Raw genomic sequence first — 21,159 nt, 5'->3', positions numbered from 1 at the left:
TCTCCACCTACTTTGCCCCAGACCAGGTCTCAAGGTAGAACTTTTTTGGGTGGGGCTTGAATCTGGAGGTTGCGGGGGAGGGTCCCCAAAGCTGGGAGTGGGGTTTTTTTTGTGGGGGGGGGCGTGTTTCAATAGGTCCATGGGGAGCAAACTCAGTGGTGAGGCAGCCATGCATTAGCCTGTCCTTTTTATTTTTAAACTGGTGCTGGCAAAATGTACAGTTTTGAAATATTATTTTTTAAAAGCAGGGAGTGGGCTCCGCTGTGCATCAGTGTGGAAGGACAAGGGAGCTAATGGATCAAGAACTGTGTGTGCACTAACAAGAAACCAGACTTATTTACCTATTTAAATCCCTGCACCAGGGGGGGAGGCGAGTTTGAATACTTAATTAACTTTCAATTGTTTTATTTAAGTTTTCTGACAATATGGCTACTGTTTGTGTTCTCTTTGCCAGATTTTTGGATACTGTACCTTTAAATTTCCTGAAATTTGATGTGATTCATTGCACCTGTGGGTAGCCTTTATAATGCTACCAGGGTTCTGCCAACAGTATCAGCTTACTACACTTTTAAGCCAGGCATAGGCAAACTTGGCCCGCCAGATGTTTTGGGACTACAACTCCCATCATCCCTGACCACTGGCCCTGTTAGCTAGGGATGATGGGAGTTGTAGTCCCAAAACATCTGGAGGGCCAAGTTTGGCCATGCCTGCTTTTAAGTGATTGCTGATCCATGGCCATTTACAATTAATTTGGTATGTATTTATTATTGGTTGTTTATATGCAGGCCTGTCATTTCAATCTCTGTATTGTATTTGAATGTACAGTTAATGGATTTCATTTTAGATTGTTGCCAGCTGATGAAGAATTATCATTGAAACAGTTCATCAGCCTGGAAGAACTGTTCTGTCTGCTGCTGTGCTTGGAGCACCCTATTGCTAAGTTCAGAGTACCAACCTATCACCTCACGTTTGTAGGATATTGACTGTGGAAAGGCATTCTGCCTCCATTTCAGTTATCTTTGACAGTGACTTACCAACCCTATCATTCCTGGTTATGGAACATTTATTTGATTCCTTTTATTTGTGACTCCATGCACATATTATACACCCTTGTGCAAATTAATTGAAACAAAGCATGTTTTCTATCTTACTCGTAATCCTGTACTAAAAAAAACCACGAAAAGTCAGTTGATCATTATGGTGTTGGAAGCCTGCAGCCAATACAGTACAAGGAATGATGCGCTCGCCACAATATATTGAGGTTCTATGAAAATGAGCTTTCCAGAGCTGGAAAAGAGGTATCCTGATAGTACTGGGATATTGCAGCAGGACCTAGCCCCCTGCCACACATCGAAAGTGGTGAAGAAATTCATGACAGAGCAGCAAATACAGGCACTTGATTGGCCAGGACTTAAATCCCATTGAGAATTTGTGGGCTATATGCAAAAGTCACCTCCGTGCTGTAGACTGTACGACTATGGAGAAGCTCATTCAGGCACTGATTCAAGCTGGTACAGGGATCCAAAAATCAACAGTGACTGTTCGAAACTAGTAGACTCCATGCCAAACCGTGTTCAAACGCTGCTTTAAAATAGTGGAGGTCATATCAGTTACTAATGTACATCTATGTGAGTTTTGTCCATGTATATGTGAGTTTTATACAATAAACTACATTGTTTGTTTCAATTAATTTGCACAAGGGTGTATGTCTTCTGTTTATGAATTTTGAAGCGGTATAATGTTATAAAATTTTTGTTAGTATATAATGGTGATGATGATGATGATAATTTATTTGTATCCAGCTGGGTTTCCCCAGCTACTCTGGGCGGCTTCCAACAAAGATTAAAATACATTAAAATATCACACATTAAAAACTTCCCTAAAAAGGGCTGCCTTCAGATGTTTGGTAAATGTCAGGTAGTTGTTTATCTCTTTGACATCTGATGGGAGGGCATTCCACAGGATGGGTGTCACCACCGAGAAGGCCCTCTGCCTGGTTCCCTGTAACTTCACTTCTCGCAATGAGGAAACTGCCAGAAGGCCCTCAGCGCTGAACCTGGTGGTGGAGACGCTCCTTCAGGTATACTGGGCCGAGGCTGTTTAGTCGATGTGTTGCTTGTTGTTGTTTAGTGTGTGAGTGGAGGCATTTCAGCAGTTGAGAAAGAAGTGTGGGGAAGAGTCTCGGTGCAATGTCATGCGATACAAATGCACAAGTGCCTCCATTTCCATAAATCGGGAAGGTGCGCTGCTCTGAGACTGGCTGTCACTCTGCTCTTAACTGCCAACTGGCTTGTCGCTGCCTCAAGGATGGGTAACCTCAGGTCTGATTCTCCAAGGCAGCCCCACACACCTTTGGTCATTGCCAGCTCTCACAACCACAGGCTGTTTCCCCTTTCCTAGGAGGCCCCTCTTCTTCCTTCTAAGAAGTGTAACTGGCAAACAGCTCAGTTCCAGCAAGGATCAGGCTACGAAAGCTTTCCAAACAATCGTCGCCCTGTCATTTATACAACAGGCTCTGCCAAAATAAATATTGTGGTCAGAAACACCACATAGATCACACGCCCTGCCCGCCTCGCTCGCGCCTGACTCTTACGCAACGACGATAATGTGTTGCCAGCTTTGAATCAGGAGGCGCATCTTGTGCAAGAGCCCGGAAGCCTCCCATAGGGCTCATTTGTACAGTGAAAGGTTATCGTAGCAAGACAGTTTCAGACAACCTGTCCTTAGATACAACGGTTCACATATACACCGTACATTTAAAGCACGCGCACCCCAGCTGAATAATCCTGGGAATTGTAGTTCACCCATCACAGAACTATAATTCCCAGCACCCTTGACTACAATTCTCAGGCTTCTTCTTTTTTTGGGGGGTATACAGCCTTAAGGAAGCTTGAAAACCAGCTTCCCCAGTTTGACCAGTTGTTGGACTCCAACTTGCATCAGCCCCAGCCAACATAAGCCTATAGTCAGGGGTGATGGGAGATGTAGTTCATGCAACACCTGGACGGCCATATCGTCCCCATCCTGTGTTCCAGGTGGAGACCTTATGGCTACACTACACCATGCCTATTTTTATGGGTTTTTGGTTTTTTTGTCGCTTTTGCATTACACCCACCATGAAAAGGAACTCTGCAAAACTAAAAAGCTGGCTGACTGTCTTGAAGGCAACCCTGTTTATGGAAGTTTTTAATGTTTGATTGTATTTTTAATATTCTGTTGGGAGCCGCCCAGAGTGGCTGGGGAAACCCAGCCAGATGGGCGGGGTATAAATAATAAACAAATATGGTGGTGATGATGATTATGATTATGATGATGATGTTTTGATTGGTCCTTTTAAAAAATGCACTGCCTAACTGTGGATTTAGGACAAAACAGCTTATGACTGACGGAACAGACCACAGACCAAATTTGCAATTTACCAGGGTTAAAAGTCTGCCACTTGACACTGAACTTCCATTGCTAGGTTGATTTTCAGTACGAGGCCACCCAGTTAGCACAGATGACTCTGAGCATCTGCCCTGCCATTTTGACTCTCCACAAAGATGAAGGCTTATGTGGCAGAATAGTGCCTGATGATGATTCCGGTTCATCATGGGTTAATCTATCACTCCCATTCTAGGCAGGTGTTCCCTGGGAGGCGGAGCTAGATGGCATTCTAAATGGAGGGGCAACAACCGTTGAAAGGCAGTTGGGGGTTGGCAGTTGAGAGAGGGAAGAAGAGGGACGAGGGAGTGAGAGAGTTATAGTGAGAAAATGAGAGGTTTCGGTTGTATACTACGGTAGGATCAATCGAATGTACTAGTTTTATGGATTAATCAAATATGGTGAACTAAGAGTTTAAACAAATGAAACCATAAAGAAATATACATGTTCTCCAGTTAAATAAAGCTTTCATCTGTGTTGTGTCAAATTGGATGTTCCTCCTTATTCCAGCAACGTATCTAAACTCAAAAGGGTGGTGACCTTACCTTCCAAGTCCCGGACTGCAGAATCTGGGACCGGCAGCCATGTGACACCAGAAGTTGCGTTGACATAACTTCCGGTGTCGCTTTGCCCTTCTATGGGCACCAAAAATGGCCACCGCCGGTTTTGAAAGTCACTTGTACGCATGTCAGGAAGTGCGTCAACGCAACTTCCGGTGTCGCTCCACCCATCTATGGGCACCAAAAATGGCCGCAGACACCGGAAGTCGCTTCTATGCACTTACGGACATGCGTAGATGCGACTTTTGAAGCCGGCGGTGGCCATTTTTGGTGCCCATAGAAGGGCAAATCGGAAAGAAAAAAATGGCCGAAGGCAGGAGAAAATAAGGGAGAAAAACGGGAGACGAAGTGATACGGGGGACCACTGGAAAAAGGTAAGTAAAAACGGGGTTTTCCCGGGGGAAACGGGGTACTTGGCAGCTATGGTGGTGACTGAAGAGGGGAGATAAAACTAAGCCAGAGGAGCAGGTGGATAGTTTGTATCTCAAAGTCACGCACAGAGGAGGCAAGTGAAGGGAAAGAGTGCCTTGCAGTGGCTAAAGTGCTGAGGCAACAGCTGCTGAGGTGAACCTGAGTTGAGAGAGGGAACGCTTACTGAGGGCACAAGATTGTTCCTGTAAAATTTGCCTGGAGTTTTTAAGGATACAGAGCCACGTTAACTGGAAAGCTGGAATTGGACTCTATATACTAGCAAACCTATATAAACAGGGAGTTTATTTGGGAGGCAGAAGGAATAGTGGGTTGTTTGAACAACAACTGAATTCCTTTAGCACTCTGTTAGTAATAGAGACCAGGTGGCGCTGTGGGTTAAACCACAGAGTCTAGGGCTTGCTGATCAGAAGGTCGGCGGTTCGAATCCCTGCAACGGGGTGAGCTCCCGTTGCTCGGTCCCAGCTCCTGCCCACCTAGCAGTTCGAAAGCACATCAAAGTGCAAGTAGATAAATAGGGACCGCTCCGGCAGGAAGGTAAACGGCGTTTCCGTGCGCTGCTCTGGTTCGCTAGAAGCAGCTTTGTCATGCTGGCCACATGACCCGGAAGCTGTCTGCAGACAAACGCTGGCTCCCTCGGCCTATAGAGCGAGATGAGCGCCGCAACCCCAGAGTCGGACACGACTGGACCTGATGGTCAGGGGCCCCTTTACCTTTAGTGATAGAGAAGCGAGGTTCGTCACAGTTTACCTTTCTTTTCTCCGGTAAAGGGCACGACGTCCTCTATGTCTTGGTGTTCCAAGGCTTGTTTCTCCAAGTAGGACAACAACCGCTCTCTGTCAAAAGGTCCCGTGGCAGGTTTACTGGTCTGATCCTTCTGGCGGAAGCCTGCCGGCAGAAGCGCATTCTATCCAAGCAGACATGAGAGAGGAGAGCAGAGAGTCAGTAAGATGGCAAACTACTGTCTTTATTTAGAGCACTTCTTTAGCCACAAAGCCTCCCCGAGCAGCTAGAACAGGCATAGGCAAACTTGGCCCTCCAGATGTTTTGAGACTACAACTCCCATGATCCCTAGCTAACAGGACCAGTGGTTGGGGATGGTGGGAATTGTAGTCCCAAAACATCTGGAGGGCCGAGTTTGCCTATGCCTAAGCTAGAACAAGGCAGTCCCTGTGCGCAGGCTTACAATCTAAAAGACACGACACAAAAGGAAAAAGCGATGGGTAGGTAAGAGGAAAGGGGAGCGCAAACTCAGGTGCACATTTTTAAAGACTGGGACATACGTTCTTAAATAGTAGTCAAGTCCCTATCAGAGAAAAATGGCAGATTAAATTGGTGGATTATGCCGAAATGGCAAAAATGACCGGAAGAATCAGAAATCAGGGAGACCAGAATTTTAATAAGGAATGGGGGGGATTTATAATTTATCTTAAAAAATGATTGTAAACAGTTTAAAATCGTTAGTAGGATTGGAATAACACTTGTAGTTTAATCGTGAATTTTGGATATAATGGATATGTAAAAGGATTTGGATTTTTATAAAAGATGCAGGAGGAAATAGGACCCACAAAGGGGAGGAGGGAAGTTCAGGAGATTCTTTGGAATCTTGTTCTTATGATGTATGTTGGATATGTGAGTGTAAAACTTTCATTTGAATGAATGAATGAATGAATGAATGAATGAATGAATGAATGAATAGTTATCCTGATGACCAGCTTCGGGATGGAAGGAGCCAGAGCTAGTATTTGCCCTTGTTTTCCATCTCTCCCACTGTTGTAACTTGCTGCAATCACTGCTGCCAGACGATAGTGGAGAGGTGGTGGACTTTCAGCAAGTTTCCACATTATCTGTAATTTTACACCCAGATCTTGCATGTGCTCATTAGGGAGCAAAGAATGATGAGACAGGAGCTTCCAAAGGTGCATTGGAAACGCTTTTTAAGCCCAATGCCAACACATTTCAAGTCTTACAAGCCTTCTCCAAGGGCACCATGCAAGTGAAATTATATACCATCACTATCTACTGCCTATCCAATGGGTGGCATATCATTTTTTTCAGAAATGTTACTAAAAACAGGGCTGGTTACAGATTGGAGAGGAGCCATAGCAAAATAGTAGTAGTAGTAGTAGTAGTAGTAGTAGTAGTAGTAAAACTTCAAACATTAAAAACTTCCCTAAAAATGTCTCCCAGCCCCCCTCTTGAAAAACACTGTCACACTGAGGGGGGGAAATAGCAGCTACAGCACCTCAGTCAGTGATAAAAATGTTGTGAGAAATAAAATAAGGACCACTATGGCTGCCACCAAAAAAAGAAAAAGGAAAAAAAATCTTGCTTGAGTCTTTTCAAAAAATGTTGTTCCCCTTGAAATTGGCCCTTAGGAACGATCAAATTTTGGTAGTTCTTCCTACCAACTTGCCTTCATCCTCCATGGGTCGATTCTTACAATACATGTAACTCCGAGCTTTATAAAGATTCTGATATGTGATCCTTAAGGTTAAAATCCAATTATTCTTATTTATTGGACTTTTTACTTCTCCTTCACCAGAAGGTCCCTGGGCATCTTACAACATTGTAAAACTACAATATTAAAATCAGATGAAACAATTTACGATATGAGAAAAGAGTGGGTCCTAAATATATATCGGGTGTCAAGGTGAAAGGTGTGTCTTCATCATTATATGATGAAAGTTGTACAACAAAGGTACCAGACACACCTCTCTGGGAATGAAATTTCATAGCTTTAGGGGCTGCCACAGAGAAGGCCCTATCCGTACCCTCCAACATTTCTCGGATGAAAATAGGGGCATCCCATTCCATAATGATAATTTTACTATTTATACCCCACACATCTTACTGGGTTGCCCCAGCCACTCTGGGCAGCTTCCAACACATATAAAAACATAATTAAACATTTTTAAAAAAACAAAAAACCCTCCCCTATATAGGCTTGCCTTCAGATGGCTTGGGGGATCGGATAACTCTATACCCTCCCACATTTCTCCAATGAAAATAGGGACGTCCTAAGGAAAAGCAGGACATTCCAGGATCAAATCAGAAACTGCAGCGGATTCTCTATATCAGGGTAGTCCCTAGAAAATTGGAGGGTCTGCCTCTCCTGGCCTGGTTTGGCCAACCACCCCATGAAATTCCTAGGGCATTAAAACGACCAAGAGGGCCCTCTCTGCTGATCTTAAGAGAGTCTGTAGGGAAGATGGTGGTCTTTCAGAAATGAGGAGTCTAAGTTGTTTAGGCTTTTAAACACGAATGTCATGTTTGGTACACACCTCTGGATCCAGATCATCAAGAACACTTTCCAGCTGCTTCAGCTCATCCTCAGAGAGTTTGTTGAGAATTTCGTCTTCATTGATATTCTTGTATTTCTCCAGCTCTTTCCGGAACGGCACAGACATGGCTCTTTCTAAACAGGGTCCTTTGAAGGTTGCCTGTCAATCATTCAAGAGTCAGTCTTCCCGATCCCTGTGAAAAAAGGAGATCTCTTTGGGGGTTTTTTTTGCTTAATAATGTTTTTATTATTTATATGCCACCCATCAGACTGGGTTATTTTATTTTATTTATTAAATTGTATACTGCCCGTGGATCTCAGGGCAGTAGTTCGGTCCTCAGACTTCAACACTAGTTGCCTAAAAGAGAACAGCTTTTTCTTCTCACCCATTGATGGAATCCTAGAAGGCTGGCAACCCTAATAAATCTGAATAGATGAACAGGGTTATGTGAAACTAGGAGCCAAAGAGAATTAGTATAATCCGTTTTCTGCTACCAAATACTGGCATTAGTTTTACAAAAGCTGACTTGATCCACATTAGAACTCACACTCCACCCCATTTTAAAAATAAATGTCTCAGAAATATTACATGCAAACTGTTAACAGCTACTTTAAAAGATGGGCAAGGAACAGGGCTAAACCTTTAAGAAAACATCTAAATAGCAATTTTTAAAATAAAATATCAACAAAATGCTAGTACTCCAGCCAGCAGTAATTCACAAGACAGAAAATATTTTTTAGAACTGTATTAAGAGCACAGGAGGGTGGCAACATGAAAACAGGCCTTTTCGGTGGTGGCTTCCCAGCTTGTGAAATGCTCTCCCCTAGGAAGCTCACCTGGCACCATCATTATATATTCTTAGGCACCAGGCTAAACTCCTTTTTAGCACATGTAAAGTTCTGTTAGATGAGTGAGTTCATGGGGACAAAAAAGAGTGTATGAAAGAATACCACTGCAAATAGCTAAATTGAAAAAAACTGTCTCTCTTGTCTCTTGCAGCTGAGATGTTATGAGGTCCAAAACTGGGAAGTAAGGCTGCAATCGTAACTTCACTAACCTAGGAGTAAGCCTCACTGAATTTGGCTGTGAGTGCAGCTTTCTCCCAATTGAAGTGCAGAGTGTTTGAGGACCAGGACATTCGCGGGGGAACCAAAATGCTTGTTTACAAAGCTATTGTACTACCAACCTATTATACTACCAACCTATTGTTTACAAAGCTATTGTACTACCAACCTATGCTTGTGAAACGTGGACCACTTATAAACGCCATCCCCAACTCCTCAAAAGATTGTCTCCGAAATCAACGGTGTCTCCGAAAATTTTTGCACATCACTTGGGAAGACTAATGCCAGTGTACAGGAAGAAGCAAAAAGCACCAGTGTCAAAGCAATGATTCTTCAACATCAACTTTATTGGACTGGTCATGTTGTGCAGATGCCCGATGATCGTCTTCCAAAGCAACTACAGTACTCTATTCCAAACTTAAACATGGAAAGTGTAATGCTGGTGGTCAACAAAAGAGGTTTAAAGACTCTCTCAAGGCAAATCTAAAAAAATGTAATATAAACACCGACAACTGGGAAACCCCGGCCTGCGAGTGCACCAATTGAAGAACTGCCTTTACCAAAGGTGTCATGGGCTTTGAAGAAACTCAATCTCAGGACGCAAGGGAGAAACATGCTAAGAGGAAGGCACGCTTGGCAAATCCACACTGTGATCAACTCCCGCCTGGAAACCAAGGACGAAAGGGGGAAACATGCTAAGAGGAAGGCATGCTTGGCAAACTCCTGCCTGGAAACTTATGTCTCCACTGTGGAAAGACATGTTGATCCAGAATTGGCCTTCACAGTCACTTAAAGGTAAAGGGTAAAGGGACTCTCTTTACCATTAGGTCCAGTCGTGGACGACTCTGGGGTTGCGGCACCCATTTCGCTTTATTGGCCGAGGGAGCCATGTGGCCAGCATGACTAAGCCACTTCTGGTGAACCAGAGCAGCACACAGAAATGCTGTTTACCTTCTTGCTGGATTGGTACCTATTTATCTACTTGCACTTCATGCTTTCGAACTGCTAGGTTGGCAGGAGCAGGGACCGAGCAACGGGAGCTCACCCCATCACAGGTATTCGAACCGCCAACCTTCTGATCGTCAAGCCCTAGGCTCTGTGGTTTAACCCACAGCGCCACCCGTGTCCTTCACAGTCACTCAAGAACCCACTATTCAAACCGTGTTTATGGAAGACAATCTTACGTGGCTAGGAGTGATCGCCAAAGAAGAAGAAAGAAGACTTCTGATTAGTCATAGTTAGGACTGCACTCTTCAGGTTGTGTATCCTGTGTTCTATTCATAGTTGTCCCCTGATGTGAATGAACAGGACGATCATAGCTTTGTTGATTTTAATGGGTCTATTCTGAACAAAACAAGCATTCAATTCAACCCTAAGTCAGGAGTGGGAGCCAAAGATAAGAGCCAGGGACCAAGATAACCTGTTGTTTCAAATCTCATTCATTCAGATCTCATTCTCTCCAAAGGCATTACACTAGTATCCTTTTCTTCCACAGTTCAGGGCAAGAAAAGAAAAGAGATTCATTTCTGCACTAGTCAGCTGGGGAACGAAATGTTTACTTCTCCAGCTCTTAGGAAATTGCCATTTAATCATATGATTACCATCCTTTCCTTGCTAATTGGATTCTCCACCCTTAGCCTTATGCAAATAAACTGTGCCATGCCCTGTCTGAGAGCCTTATCTTGTCTGCAGCTTGAGGCTCTCAAAGAGTTCATTGGTCATATCCTCTGTTCTTCTCATTCCCTCCCCCACCCCTTCCTTGTATTTTTTGGCATGCTCTCCAAGCAACTCGCTCACTTGGGTAACGGGGCTCATTAGAGCGAAGCAGAGCTTGCCAAGGTACGCAGCAACGAAGCAACAACAACTCAGCAAAAAAGAAGAAGGATCTAATGCACATTTATGATCGGGTTGTACTTGCCCATACAAAATAATCAGATTATCCCACAAAAATATGAGTCACTGCTTCTCTTATATGGACTGAACTTTAGATAGGAGCCCAACTGCCTCCAGTCTGCAGATACAGCACAGCATTTACACACCAGAAAGCAGTATTTTATATAATACTTTTCTTAAGTCCTGGGTGGGGAGCCTCCATGATTGTCTTTTGGCTGCCTGGAATAGGCTGGGGAACTGTGATCATGCCTCTTGCTTGCCTGGAAGGAGGATGGAGAGGGGTGTGGCATTCAAGGCTCACCCTACCATTAGGCAGAGGGGGGCAGCTGGCTCAGGCGGCAGGGGTGGGGAGTCGGGCAGAGGTGGCGACAGGGCTAGGCCAACATTTTGCTGCCTGAGGGAGCCTATGGAACAGAGGAGAGGTGTCCATTTTCAGGTGGGATTGGGGCTGGTTCTGGAGTCTGAGGTTCTCCACAAGGGGATGCAGCTTGGAGGAGGCAGTCTGGAGACACAGGCTTCAAAGGCCCCCAGTCTGCTCCCAGCCTTTGTTGGAGCAAAACCCTCACCGGGAGGGAGCTATCCATGGTCTAGAATCTAGATACCCTCGCCTTGCTGCTTTTTCTCTGTCAGATTTGACATTGGGCCAGAACACAACAGCCAATGATAGACAGAGCCAACTCATGCTAGTTTTCGTCCTCATCCCCCCCTATTCCTCCCTGCTGAGGACAACGGGAAGCTGTCTCAGGCAGTGTCACCCCCTGGACTGGTTGCAAAGAAGGAGGCAGGGGGGCAGTTTAGGGCAGCGCCTCATTTCCCCTAAGGGACCAGCAGCTTCCACTGCCTCCTGCAATTGTCGCCTCATCCGCTTCTTCCTACTTGGGACTCCCTTTCTCTTGCCATCCATCTTCCTTCCTCTGTTCCCCCTCAAAATACTTCTTAAAACTTCCTCTCTTATTTCTCCTCGTTTTGAAGTCCATTTTCGTGTTGCTATGAAGCTCATCGGGCAACCTTGGGCTAGTCCAGGCATGCCCAATCTGCAGCCCTCCAGATGTTTTGGCCTACAACTCCCATGATCCCTAGCTAACAGGACCAGTGGTCAGGGATGGTGGGAATTGTAGTCCAAAACATCTGGAGGGCCAAAGGTTGGGCATGCCTGGGTGAGTCACTTTCAAACCAACCCGCCTCGCAGGGTTGGTTGTAAGGATTTATTTATTTATTTATGTACATGCATACTGTGCCATCCTGATCTTCTTGAAGCAAAAGCAGGGAAACTTAAAAATATATATATTATTATTTTTAAAAAGTACTATTCATTTGCATTTATACTCCACCTTTCCTCCAAGGAGTTCTCCTCCACCAACTTTTATTCTCACAACAACCTTGTCAGGTAGGTTGGACTGAGAGGGAGTGACTGGCCCAAGGTCACCCAGTGAGGCTTCATAGTCAAGTGGAGATTTGAACCCTGCTCTCCCAGGTCCTAGTCTGACACTCTACACCAGGCATAGGCAAACTTGGCCCTCCAGATGCTTTGGGACTACAACTCCCAGCATCCCTGGCCACTGGTCCTGTTAGCTAGGGATGATGGGAGTTGTAGTCCCAAAGCATCTGGAGGGCCGAGTTTGCCTAGGCCTGCTCTACACCGTATGGCTCTGTTGCTGCAAAAAAATTTTTTACATTCTCACACAAGGGCAACTATCTGCACACAGAACTTGGAGACGCACTGATACATTTTCCAGCGGTGTGATGCCCTCCCCTATCCTTAAAGTAGCTGTTTCTGTTCAGGAAAAATATATATCTTTGTTTCCAAACAAAAAACTGTGGTTATCTAAGGTCACAATTTTGCAATTATGAATCCCGCAGAGGAAGTTTCCCAGCCTGCTGTTTTAGGTTTTTCGTTTCCCCCCTGCAAACAGCGATAACAACATTCCGTGGGAACACAGACTAGCCTTGTTGAAAGGGAAACATCCTGCACAACCCTTTGGAAAAGATACAGCTAACAGCAGCAATCTTTCACATACGTAATTGCCCAGTTCTTCCAGACTGGTAGGCTCTTGACTACTTAAGAACAAGCCACTTCCTTGGTCTTTTCTCAATTCAGATGAATGAGAGATGGAAGGTCAGATCCAGACTTACAGAGCAACCCAAACACCCTTTATTCTGAGGGATCATAGAGTCGTAGAATTGTAGGGTTGGAAGGGACCCTGAGGATCATCTAGTCCAACCCCCTGCCTTGCAGAAATATGCAGCTGTGATGTTTGTGTCTTGGGTGGGAGAGTTAGAATTGCTCCAGTTTAGCTTGTCAAGGGTGCTGCGAGTTGTTGGGAGACCCCTATTTCCCTCCCAGATCTACAATTTCCAGAGTTCCCTGGTTAAGAGGGATTGATCGCTAAACACTGGGAATTGTAGCTCTGGTAGAGGTGTAGCACCCTTAACAAACTACAGTTCCCAGAATTCTTTGGAAAGTGGCATGATTCTTTGAGAACTGCAGCATGCGATTAAAATGTACAACCACATCTTCCTTCCTTCCTTCCTTCCTTCCTTCCTTCCTTCCTTCCTTCCTTCCTTCCTTCTCTCTCTTTCTCTCTTTCCCTCCTTCTTCACCTCCACACCCAGATCTCTCTGAACTCAGCCAGACTGCTGTTTGTCCTGCTGCTTTTCCACGGGGAAAACCTGATCCTTAGCGCTGTATCAGAGCAAACGTCAATCGGGTCTTCCAGAGATTGAAGTTTGCTCCAGTCCAGAATCCTGGAAACAGTGGTCTACCCTCCACCAAACTATAACTCCCAGCACCCTTAACAAACTACAATTCCCAGAACTCTCTGGGGGAAGGCATGTGCCTTAAATGTATGCTGTGTGCACATTTCAGCAGCCTAGTTTAGAAGAGGGTGTGTGTGCTTTTTCTTAGCGCTGTGGCTAAAGAACTGGAAGCCCCAAACACTTGCTGATCAACTGCAACTTGAGGATTAAAATGCCTAAAAATAGCTTTTATCCTCTGAACAACATCTAGAAAATCCAGTGATGGATGTTTTCATAAAAGCAGAAAAACCACTTTATTAGTTATTCAATAATGTTTGATGGTGCCGCCAAGACTGGCAGGCATCCTGTCCCACAGTGAATACTTTATTACAACACTCATTTTTATTTCATTTATTGATTTAAAGTATTTATAAACCTTTCTATTATTAACATTTCTAAGCACTGTACATAGAAATACAGAGAATAAAGCAATAAGACGTCATCAGATCCAACACTACATGGAGGTGCCTGGTGGAATAAGAAAGTCTTTGTCATGCACCAGAACTTTAGCAAGGAGGGTGCCTGTCAGATCTCAGCTGGGAGGGATTTCCATAGACTAGGGCAGGGCTTCCCAACAAAATTTTCTCGAGGACCCCTCATCAAGCCGCTATTGTGACAAGGACCCCCATTAATTCCTAATCCTAAATCTAATTCCTAATTCCTAATCTAATTTTTCCAGTAAGCTTAACACTGATCTTGGAAGGGTAAGGTTCAAGGGACGCCGACGATTTAGGTTCAATGGACACTGACAAGATCGGTTCGAGAGTCACTGACTTACTTGCTTGAACATCAAATGCATTATCTTCCTCTTCATCTGTAGGCCTTTGTCGTTTTAACGAACCACTTTTTAACCAACGGTCCATTTTTAACTACGCGAACTGTAGCTTCCGCGAAAAACAAAGCTTTGTTTACAAACACTACTGTTTTGCAAAGAGGCAGCGCGCGCCAGGGAGGAGGGAGGGGAATGGAGAAGACAGGGTACCTGCGCAGTAGCGCACAAATGAAGCCGACGCGCGCAAAGCATCTTGGGGAGGTGAGCGTTAGTAGAATGCGCACACTGCCTCTTTGCAAAACAGTAGTGTTTGTAAAGCGCCACCTAACGGCATACAGCAGAACTACTGCCTCTATCTAATTCTAGTTTTGCGCTAGACTCTGCTCATGCAGGAAGCGGCCAAAACAAAAAATCTGTTATCATACGAAATATATTTAATATATTTTTTATTCTAATAGCATCTTGCGTACCCCTCTGGCATAGCTCGCGGACCCCTGGGGGTCCTCGGACCACCTGTTGGGAACCACTGGACTAGGGACTCAGCTACATTAGTAAAAACAAAACAAAACCACAATGCCTTGAATGTGTTATAAACATGTAACACCAGATGGCAGCAGAGAGCAAAAGAAATTTCTATGCGATTTTTACAGTGTGTTTTTTTTTCTTTTGGTATAACGATTTAATTTCTTCCTTATTTATAGCGACCCCCCCCTGGTGTGTAGATCCACCCTTGGGCCACAACACTAAATGCATGGCTTATCTAATAGCTACTCTGAGCCACCGGGAACCTCCAAAAGAGATTTTCCCCATAATCTCAGTGATCAGGCAGGGCTGTGTTTTATTTATTGCTTTATTGCGTTTATATCCCATCTTTTTCTCCAAGGAGCTCAAGGGGGCATACATGGTTCTCCCCTTTCTCGTTTAACCCCCACAACAACCCTGTGAGGTAGGCAGGGCTGCGAGTGAATGACTGGCCCAAGGTCACCCAGTGAGTTTCATGGTCGAGTGGGGATTTGAGCCCTGGTCTCCCAGGTACAAGTCTGACTTGCTCACCACTAGACCATATGGCTCTGGATCAGGCTCACACCACACCCACCTGCATCCATTGTGGCTACTTCTACACAAATACAGTTGATGACCATTTCATGCAGGGGTTCCGTTTTCAGCCCCTGCACACCAGTGGAGCGCACAAAAACATGCACCACCCCATTACACTCCGCCCCATCCCGGTTCTGCACTTTTTAAAATCATTTTTGTCACATTTTCAGTCCCTTTCAGGTTCGGCCCTGTGTGCGAGTAAATGGTCATGCATCTTTTGGGACTCTAAGGATAGCATGTGGGATACAGTAGTGCTTTGTAAACAAGCATTTTGGTTTCCCTGCAAATGTCCCGGTCCTCAAACACTCTGCACTTCAATCAGGAGAAAGCTGCTTGTGAAACGTGGACCACTTATAAACGCCATCTCCAACTCCTTGAAAGATTCCATCAATGGTGTCTCCGAAAATTTTACAGATCACCTGGGAAGACAGGCAAATTAATGCCAGTGTACCGGAAGAAGCAAAGATCACCAGTGTCGAAGCAATGATTCTTCAACATCAACTTCATTGGACTGGTCATGTTGTGCAGATGCCTGATTATCATCTTCCAAAGCAACTATTCTATTCCAAACTTAAAAATGGAAAGCGTAATGCTGGTGGTCAACAAAAGAGGTTCAAAGACTCTCTCAAGGCAAATCTTTAAAAATGTAGTATAAACACCGACAATTGGGAAACACTGGCCTGCGAGATCTCCAATTGGAGAACAGCCTTTACCAAAGGTGTCATGGTCTTTGACGACGCCCAAACTCAGGAAGAAAGGGAGAAACGTGCTAAAAGGAAGGCATGCTTGGCAAACCCTCATTATGATCAATTCCCATCCAGAAACTTATGCCCCCACTGTGGAAGGACGTGTGGATCCAGAATTGACCTCCACAGTCACTTACAGACTCACTGATAAAAATCGTGTTTATGGAAGATAATCTTACTCGGCTACGAGTGATCGCCAAAGAAGAAAAAGAAAGAAGCAGGTGGGATAATGGATGATGCACGACCAAAAGAGGTCATGTATTAAAGGTGCTCTCAAAGACACATCACTCATGAGCTGGAAATATAAATCTGCCTTCCAGCCAGTTCCAGATCTTAATACATAATGAAAACTCTGGCACGTGATGTTCTGCTCTGTGCCAAAAGTGGTGCTAAAAGGCTGTCCGTACATCACCTGGCAACATGTGGAACTAACTTAGGTCACCTCCAGCCTGCCAGCATTTCATGAAAGAGATCCAAGCGCATACCGGAAATTTAGATTTGCGCAACTGAAGTAGATTAAAGTGCTGTGTTGCAACACACCCAGTGTTTCCGCTGTTAGGAAAATACAGTGGAGAACTTAGGACGAACACATGATGAACAGCAAGGCACATAAACACCCCAGAGGCAAGTCTGCCTGAGTGCTCATTATTGTATAACCTCCCCACCAGCAAATCAGAACAAACGCTCAACAAAGACCAGGCATAGTCTAAGCTCCGCAGAGGGGGGCGGATAGCTCAGTTGGTTAGAGCGTGGTGCTCATAACGCCAAAGTTGCAGGTTCAATCCCCATATGGGACCGCTGCATATTCCTCCATCGTGGGAGGGTGGACTAGATGATCCTAAGCATCCCTTCCAACTCTCCAGTTCTATGATTCTGTAAGCTTTGGGCCAGCAAATCAGGACGAACGCTCAGTAAACGGGATATCTGGAGGAGCCCACGTATTGTGTCAAGTTCCTCACTGATAAAAGGGCAGCATCTCTTCAGGGCTTCTTGTAGAATCATAGAGTTGAAAGATACCACGAGGGTCTTTTGCCCAACATGGGGCTCAAACCCACAACCCTGAGATTAAGAGCCTCATGCTCTATGGATTGAGCTATCCCAGCTTACTCCCACAGGGCTGATTTCCCAGTCTCTGCTAGCTGGGATCTAAAATGCGACTACAGATTCAAAGCATGTAGAACGAAGATAATTCAGCACTACTTTGCACTCAGGTCATCTCATCTGCACATCACTTCTCAAGAAAAAGGGGTTTTTGTTAGGTGGGGTGGGGAAGCCCCTATCTGGGGGGCCGGCCCGCAGGCCAGTGGCGAGTGTGGCAAAGACTGGCGTTGGCAAAAACCCAACCACTTCCCATCCTATGCCCAGGCAAAAAAGAGGAAGTGTCACAGTTCAATGACACTTTTCAGCCAAGTAAAAATCACTAGAGGAAGGTGGGGAGCAGGATCCGGGCTGGGTGTGACCTGGGAGGGAGGGGCAGCATGGTGTCAGCAGAGTCCCGAGGGCCAGGCAGAGCTGCCTGGGGGGCCACGACTCCCAGGTCCGAGGCTCACCACCCCCGCTTGACAGTTCCATTCTCAGGATCCAGCTGATTTGCCATGTTTAGGGTTTGTGGGGAAGAGAGAGGAAGGAGAGTTAGCTCTTGGGTCCAGGGGCTGATGATCCTAAAAGCTTCTTGCTTTTGTCCTGAAGCAAAGATGTGAAATGGTTTGTTGTATTATTTTTTTCCCTTATTGTGCTTCTTTTGGCATGAGCATTTGGCAAGACGCTCTTTCCTTGTTCTTAGCCTCTGCTGATTACACAACCACAGCTGGATTATAGGGAGGTCCTCTGCAGGGGATGCTCAGTCAAAGATCATGCGGGAGAAAGGCTGTTTTACTCGGGCAACTGGGTCCCTTTTAATCTCTCTTTTTTAAATGAACTATGTTATCTGGTGGTTGTTGTTGTTGTTGTTGTTGTATTTAAAAAATGCATATTAAGGGAAGAAAGGGACTCAGCAACCCTGCAGTCATTTTTGTTGAAAAATTGGGTCTTTCTATCACGTGTTGGCGCAAGAAATCCACCCACAGTGTTAGGAGCACTGTGAAATATTCACTGAAGGAATCTGTGCATTTTATCTGCTAGCGTACAAGAACATATTTTATTTATTTGTTCATATTTTTTACTTAATGTGCCATCCTGTCTCCCTGGTACTGTTTTATGTTGATGTATTTATCTTATTTTTATAAATCCCTGTCAAATCTATTTAAAAAATACAGGACACTAAAAGTAATATTTTAAATTGCTCTTCTTTTTAATGCCCCACCCATTCAGAACTAAATAGCACAACCACCTCCCTTTCTTCTTATCTATTACATCTACGGTGCTGGGGAGAATAAAGGCAATTCCAAAAGGTTAACTATGCTAGGTTGCAATTCCAAACACACTGACTAGGGCAGGCATCCCCAAACTGCGGCCCTCCAGATGTTTTGGCCTACAACTCCCATGACCCCTAGCTAAGAGGACCAGTGGTCGGGGATGATGGGAATTATAGTCCAAAACATCTGGAGGGCCGAAGTTTGGGGATGCCTGGACTAGGGTGTGTAAGCACCATTGAGCACAATGGGACTTTACTTCTGAGGAAACACACACGGGGGCTGTGCTGTTCGTCTCTTGCAGCAGCTGGGGAGGGGGCTGCAGCTCAGTTTGAATCACAGAATTGTAGAGTCGGAAGGGACCCCAAGAGTCATCAAGTCACCTGGTCTGCTTTGCAGGAATGAGGTCCCAGGTTCCATCCTCTCCAAATAAGGGCTGGGAATATTTCACAGCCTGAAACCCTGGAGAGCAGCTGCCAGTTAGTGGAGACAATACTGAGCTAGATGGACCAGTGGTCTGACTCAGTATAAGGCAGCTTTTTGGAAACCCACCTGAGGAATCCTAGAGCACCTTAAAATGCTTAAAGGGAAGGGAAAGTAGAGGCAGAACAGCCTCTTTCCATCATCTAGTTCTGCCTCTCCCACGCCACCAGAGAGCCTACTCAAGAACCATCTTGCCCTGAGCAGAGCAGAGAGATTTTTTTAAGCCCCCACCCTGTCCTTTGTAGCTTGTGTTTGCTATTTTTATACTATTTTAACACAGGTGCCTACTGTTTTAGCATTTCTATGTGAGCCATTTATTGAGGGCTTTATAAATATCTTAAATGCACGCACCCCTACAAAAGACTCGCACATGCCACGGAATTGTAAGAGTCAGAGAGGGCTCTCCAGATGCCATCTAGTCCAACCCCATCCTGGTCAGGGCAGGAAGTTCAGAGTTCGAGCAGCCCCTTGCTCACCAACAGACCGCCTGGTGCCCATTTCTCATGATTAAAACACACACAAGGTAGCAACACCAATCCATTATTATCCTAAAACACACACAAACACCAATGTACCAGTGCTGCAAGATCAAAGTGAAACCTCTTTGGGATGAGGACAATTATTACTATTAATAATAATTTATTATTATTATTACTATTACTATTATTTGTAGGTGTACCCATTCCCTCTGCACTTTTCTGACCGAGTCCCCTTTGGCAAAGCTCTAATCCGGATTCCTGCTCATAGGGGCCTTTGCACACACCCCATAAAATAATTGAGGGGGCCTGCCTCCCCCCAAGTTGATGGGCATTGCCAATCAAATGGTATGCGTGCGCTGCATCTTGTGATCGATTATGCGGGGGCGAGACTTACCTGGGGACCCCCCCCCCCATACATTTTATTCAGATTGGCATCCCTGGTCCTGCTCGTATTGAACGCGCTCGCCTCTGCCCCACTTCCCTTTTGCCCATTTCCCAGGCGAGCGGGTGGTCCCTTTTGGCAAAGACCTGCTGTATTATTGGAAACCCCTCCTCCGTGCCCTACCTCTGCTTCGCGGGCGAGTTCCCCCTGGGAAAAGATCCGGGAAGGCCCCACATCCAATACATCGCCCCTCCCCATAGCGACATCCCCCTCTCCCCCCACACACGGCCCGCACCGCCTGGCAACAGAGGCGGCAGAGACTCAATGGAGCATCATCCTAGCTTTAGAAGAAGATGTAATGCAAGCAGAAGGCAACGCCGGGGGACCATTCTGTCCCCTCCACGGCTCGAATATAGGAGTGGCTTCTCCCCAGACAGATCCAGGAGAAGCGGGGTGAGAATGCACCATTGCACCCCATTAGGGGTGCCAACCTGAATAAAATATTGGTGGGGGCAAGGTAGCCCCGCCCCGCAGAATCGATCACAAGATGCCATTTGGATGGCAATGCCCATCAACTTTGGAGATCCCTGGCCCCCTCGAATATTTTATTGGGGTGGGGGAGGGCGAAGGGACCTCGGCTCCCAGGAGTTGGCTGCTATGCACCCCATCCCATCATCTCCGGGCTCTGCCTGCAGAAGGGAGGCTGGCTGGTGAAGGATGCTCGGCTCCATCCTCCAGGGCAGGGCGGGTGGGGTGGCAGCGAGCGTGCATGCATGCACGCATCCCGAGTGGGAGATCTGGGGGTCGGGGTGGGGGGTATGACGACCGCAGGCTTACCCAGCTCCTGCACCGTTGGCCGCTGCTCCTGGGCGGACGCACGATTTATCCCGTCCGCCTGCCGGCCTTTCTCTGCATGGTGCGCTCCTCTCTCTACCGCGCGCTCCCACCCACCCCCCAAAAAGAGAAAAGCCCACCCCAGAGGGCTGTCAACAGGCAACGCGCTCTCTCCTCCTCTGCAGCCAAGCCAGGCAGGCGGTTGCGCAGCCTCAGCTCCGCTGCTGAGCACTCTGGGACTCGTAGTTCTTGGGACTCCGACGCATCCCTTTCCTGGCCGGGGTCTGCCTGGTCCAGAACCGCACCTAATGCATTAAAAAAAAATGCAATGCAGGCGTATATTTATCTACAGTACTGCATTTGCACCCCATCATTTCCTCTAAGGAGCTGGAGGTGGGGCGCACAGCAAAGGCGTCCTCCCCCCTCTCCATTTCATCCTCACAGCTTCTTTGGCGATCACTCGTAGCCGAGTAAGATTCTCTGCCATAAACACGCTTTTAAAAGTGAGTCTGTGGAGGCCAATTCTGGATCCACACGACCTTCCACAGTGGGGACATAGGTTTCC

General features: G+C 45.9%; 1 protein-coding gene across 1 annotated transcript in view; it reads right to left on the bottom strand.

Moving 5' to 3' along the window:
• The window catches only part of LOC118093199 (tropomodulin-2), a 38,451-nt gene extending 17,688 nt beyond the window's left edge, over window positions 1-20,763 (bottom strand). The window contains exons 1-3 of the mRNA XM_035132123.2: window positions 20,598-20,763; window positions 7,697-7,889; window positions 5,163-5,319 (exon numbers count right to left, since the gene is read on the bottom strand). Coding sequence (XP_034988014.1) covers window positions 5,163-5,319; window positions 7,697-7,822 — 283 coding nt within the window. The 5' untranslated portion in view covers window positions 7,823-7,889; window positions 20,598-20,763. The remainder of the gene's footprint in view (window positions 1-5,162; window positions 5,320-7,696; window positions 7,890-20,597) is intronic.
• Window positions 20,764-21,159: the final 396 nt, after the last annotated feature.

The sequence above is a fragment of the Zootoca vivipara genome, chromosome 14 (assembly GCF_963506605.1).
Source record: "Zootoca vivipara chromosome 14, rZooViv1.1, whole genome shotgun sequence".
NCBI classification, from domain to species: domain Eukaryota; kingdom Metazoa; phylum Chordata; class Lepidosauria; order Squamata; family Lacertidae; genus Zootoca; species Zootoca vivipara.
Note: the sequence above shows the minus strand (reverse complement) of the source record. Positions and strands in the feature narration are given on the sequence as shown.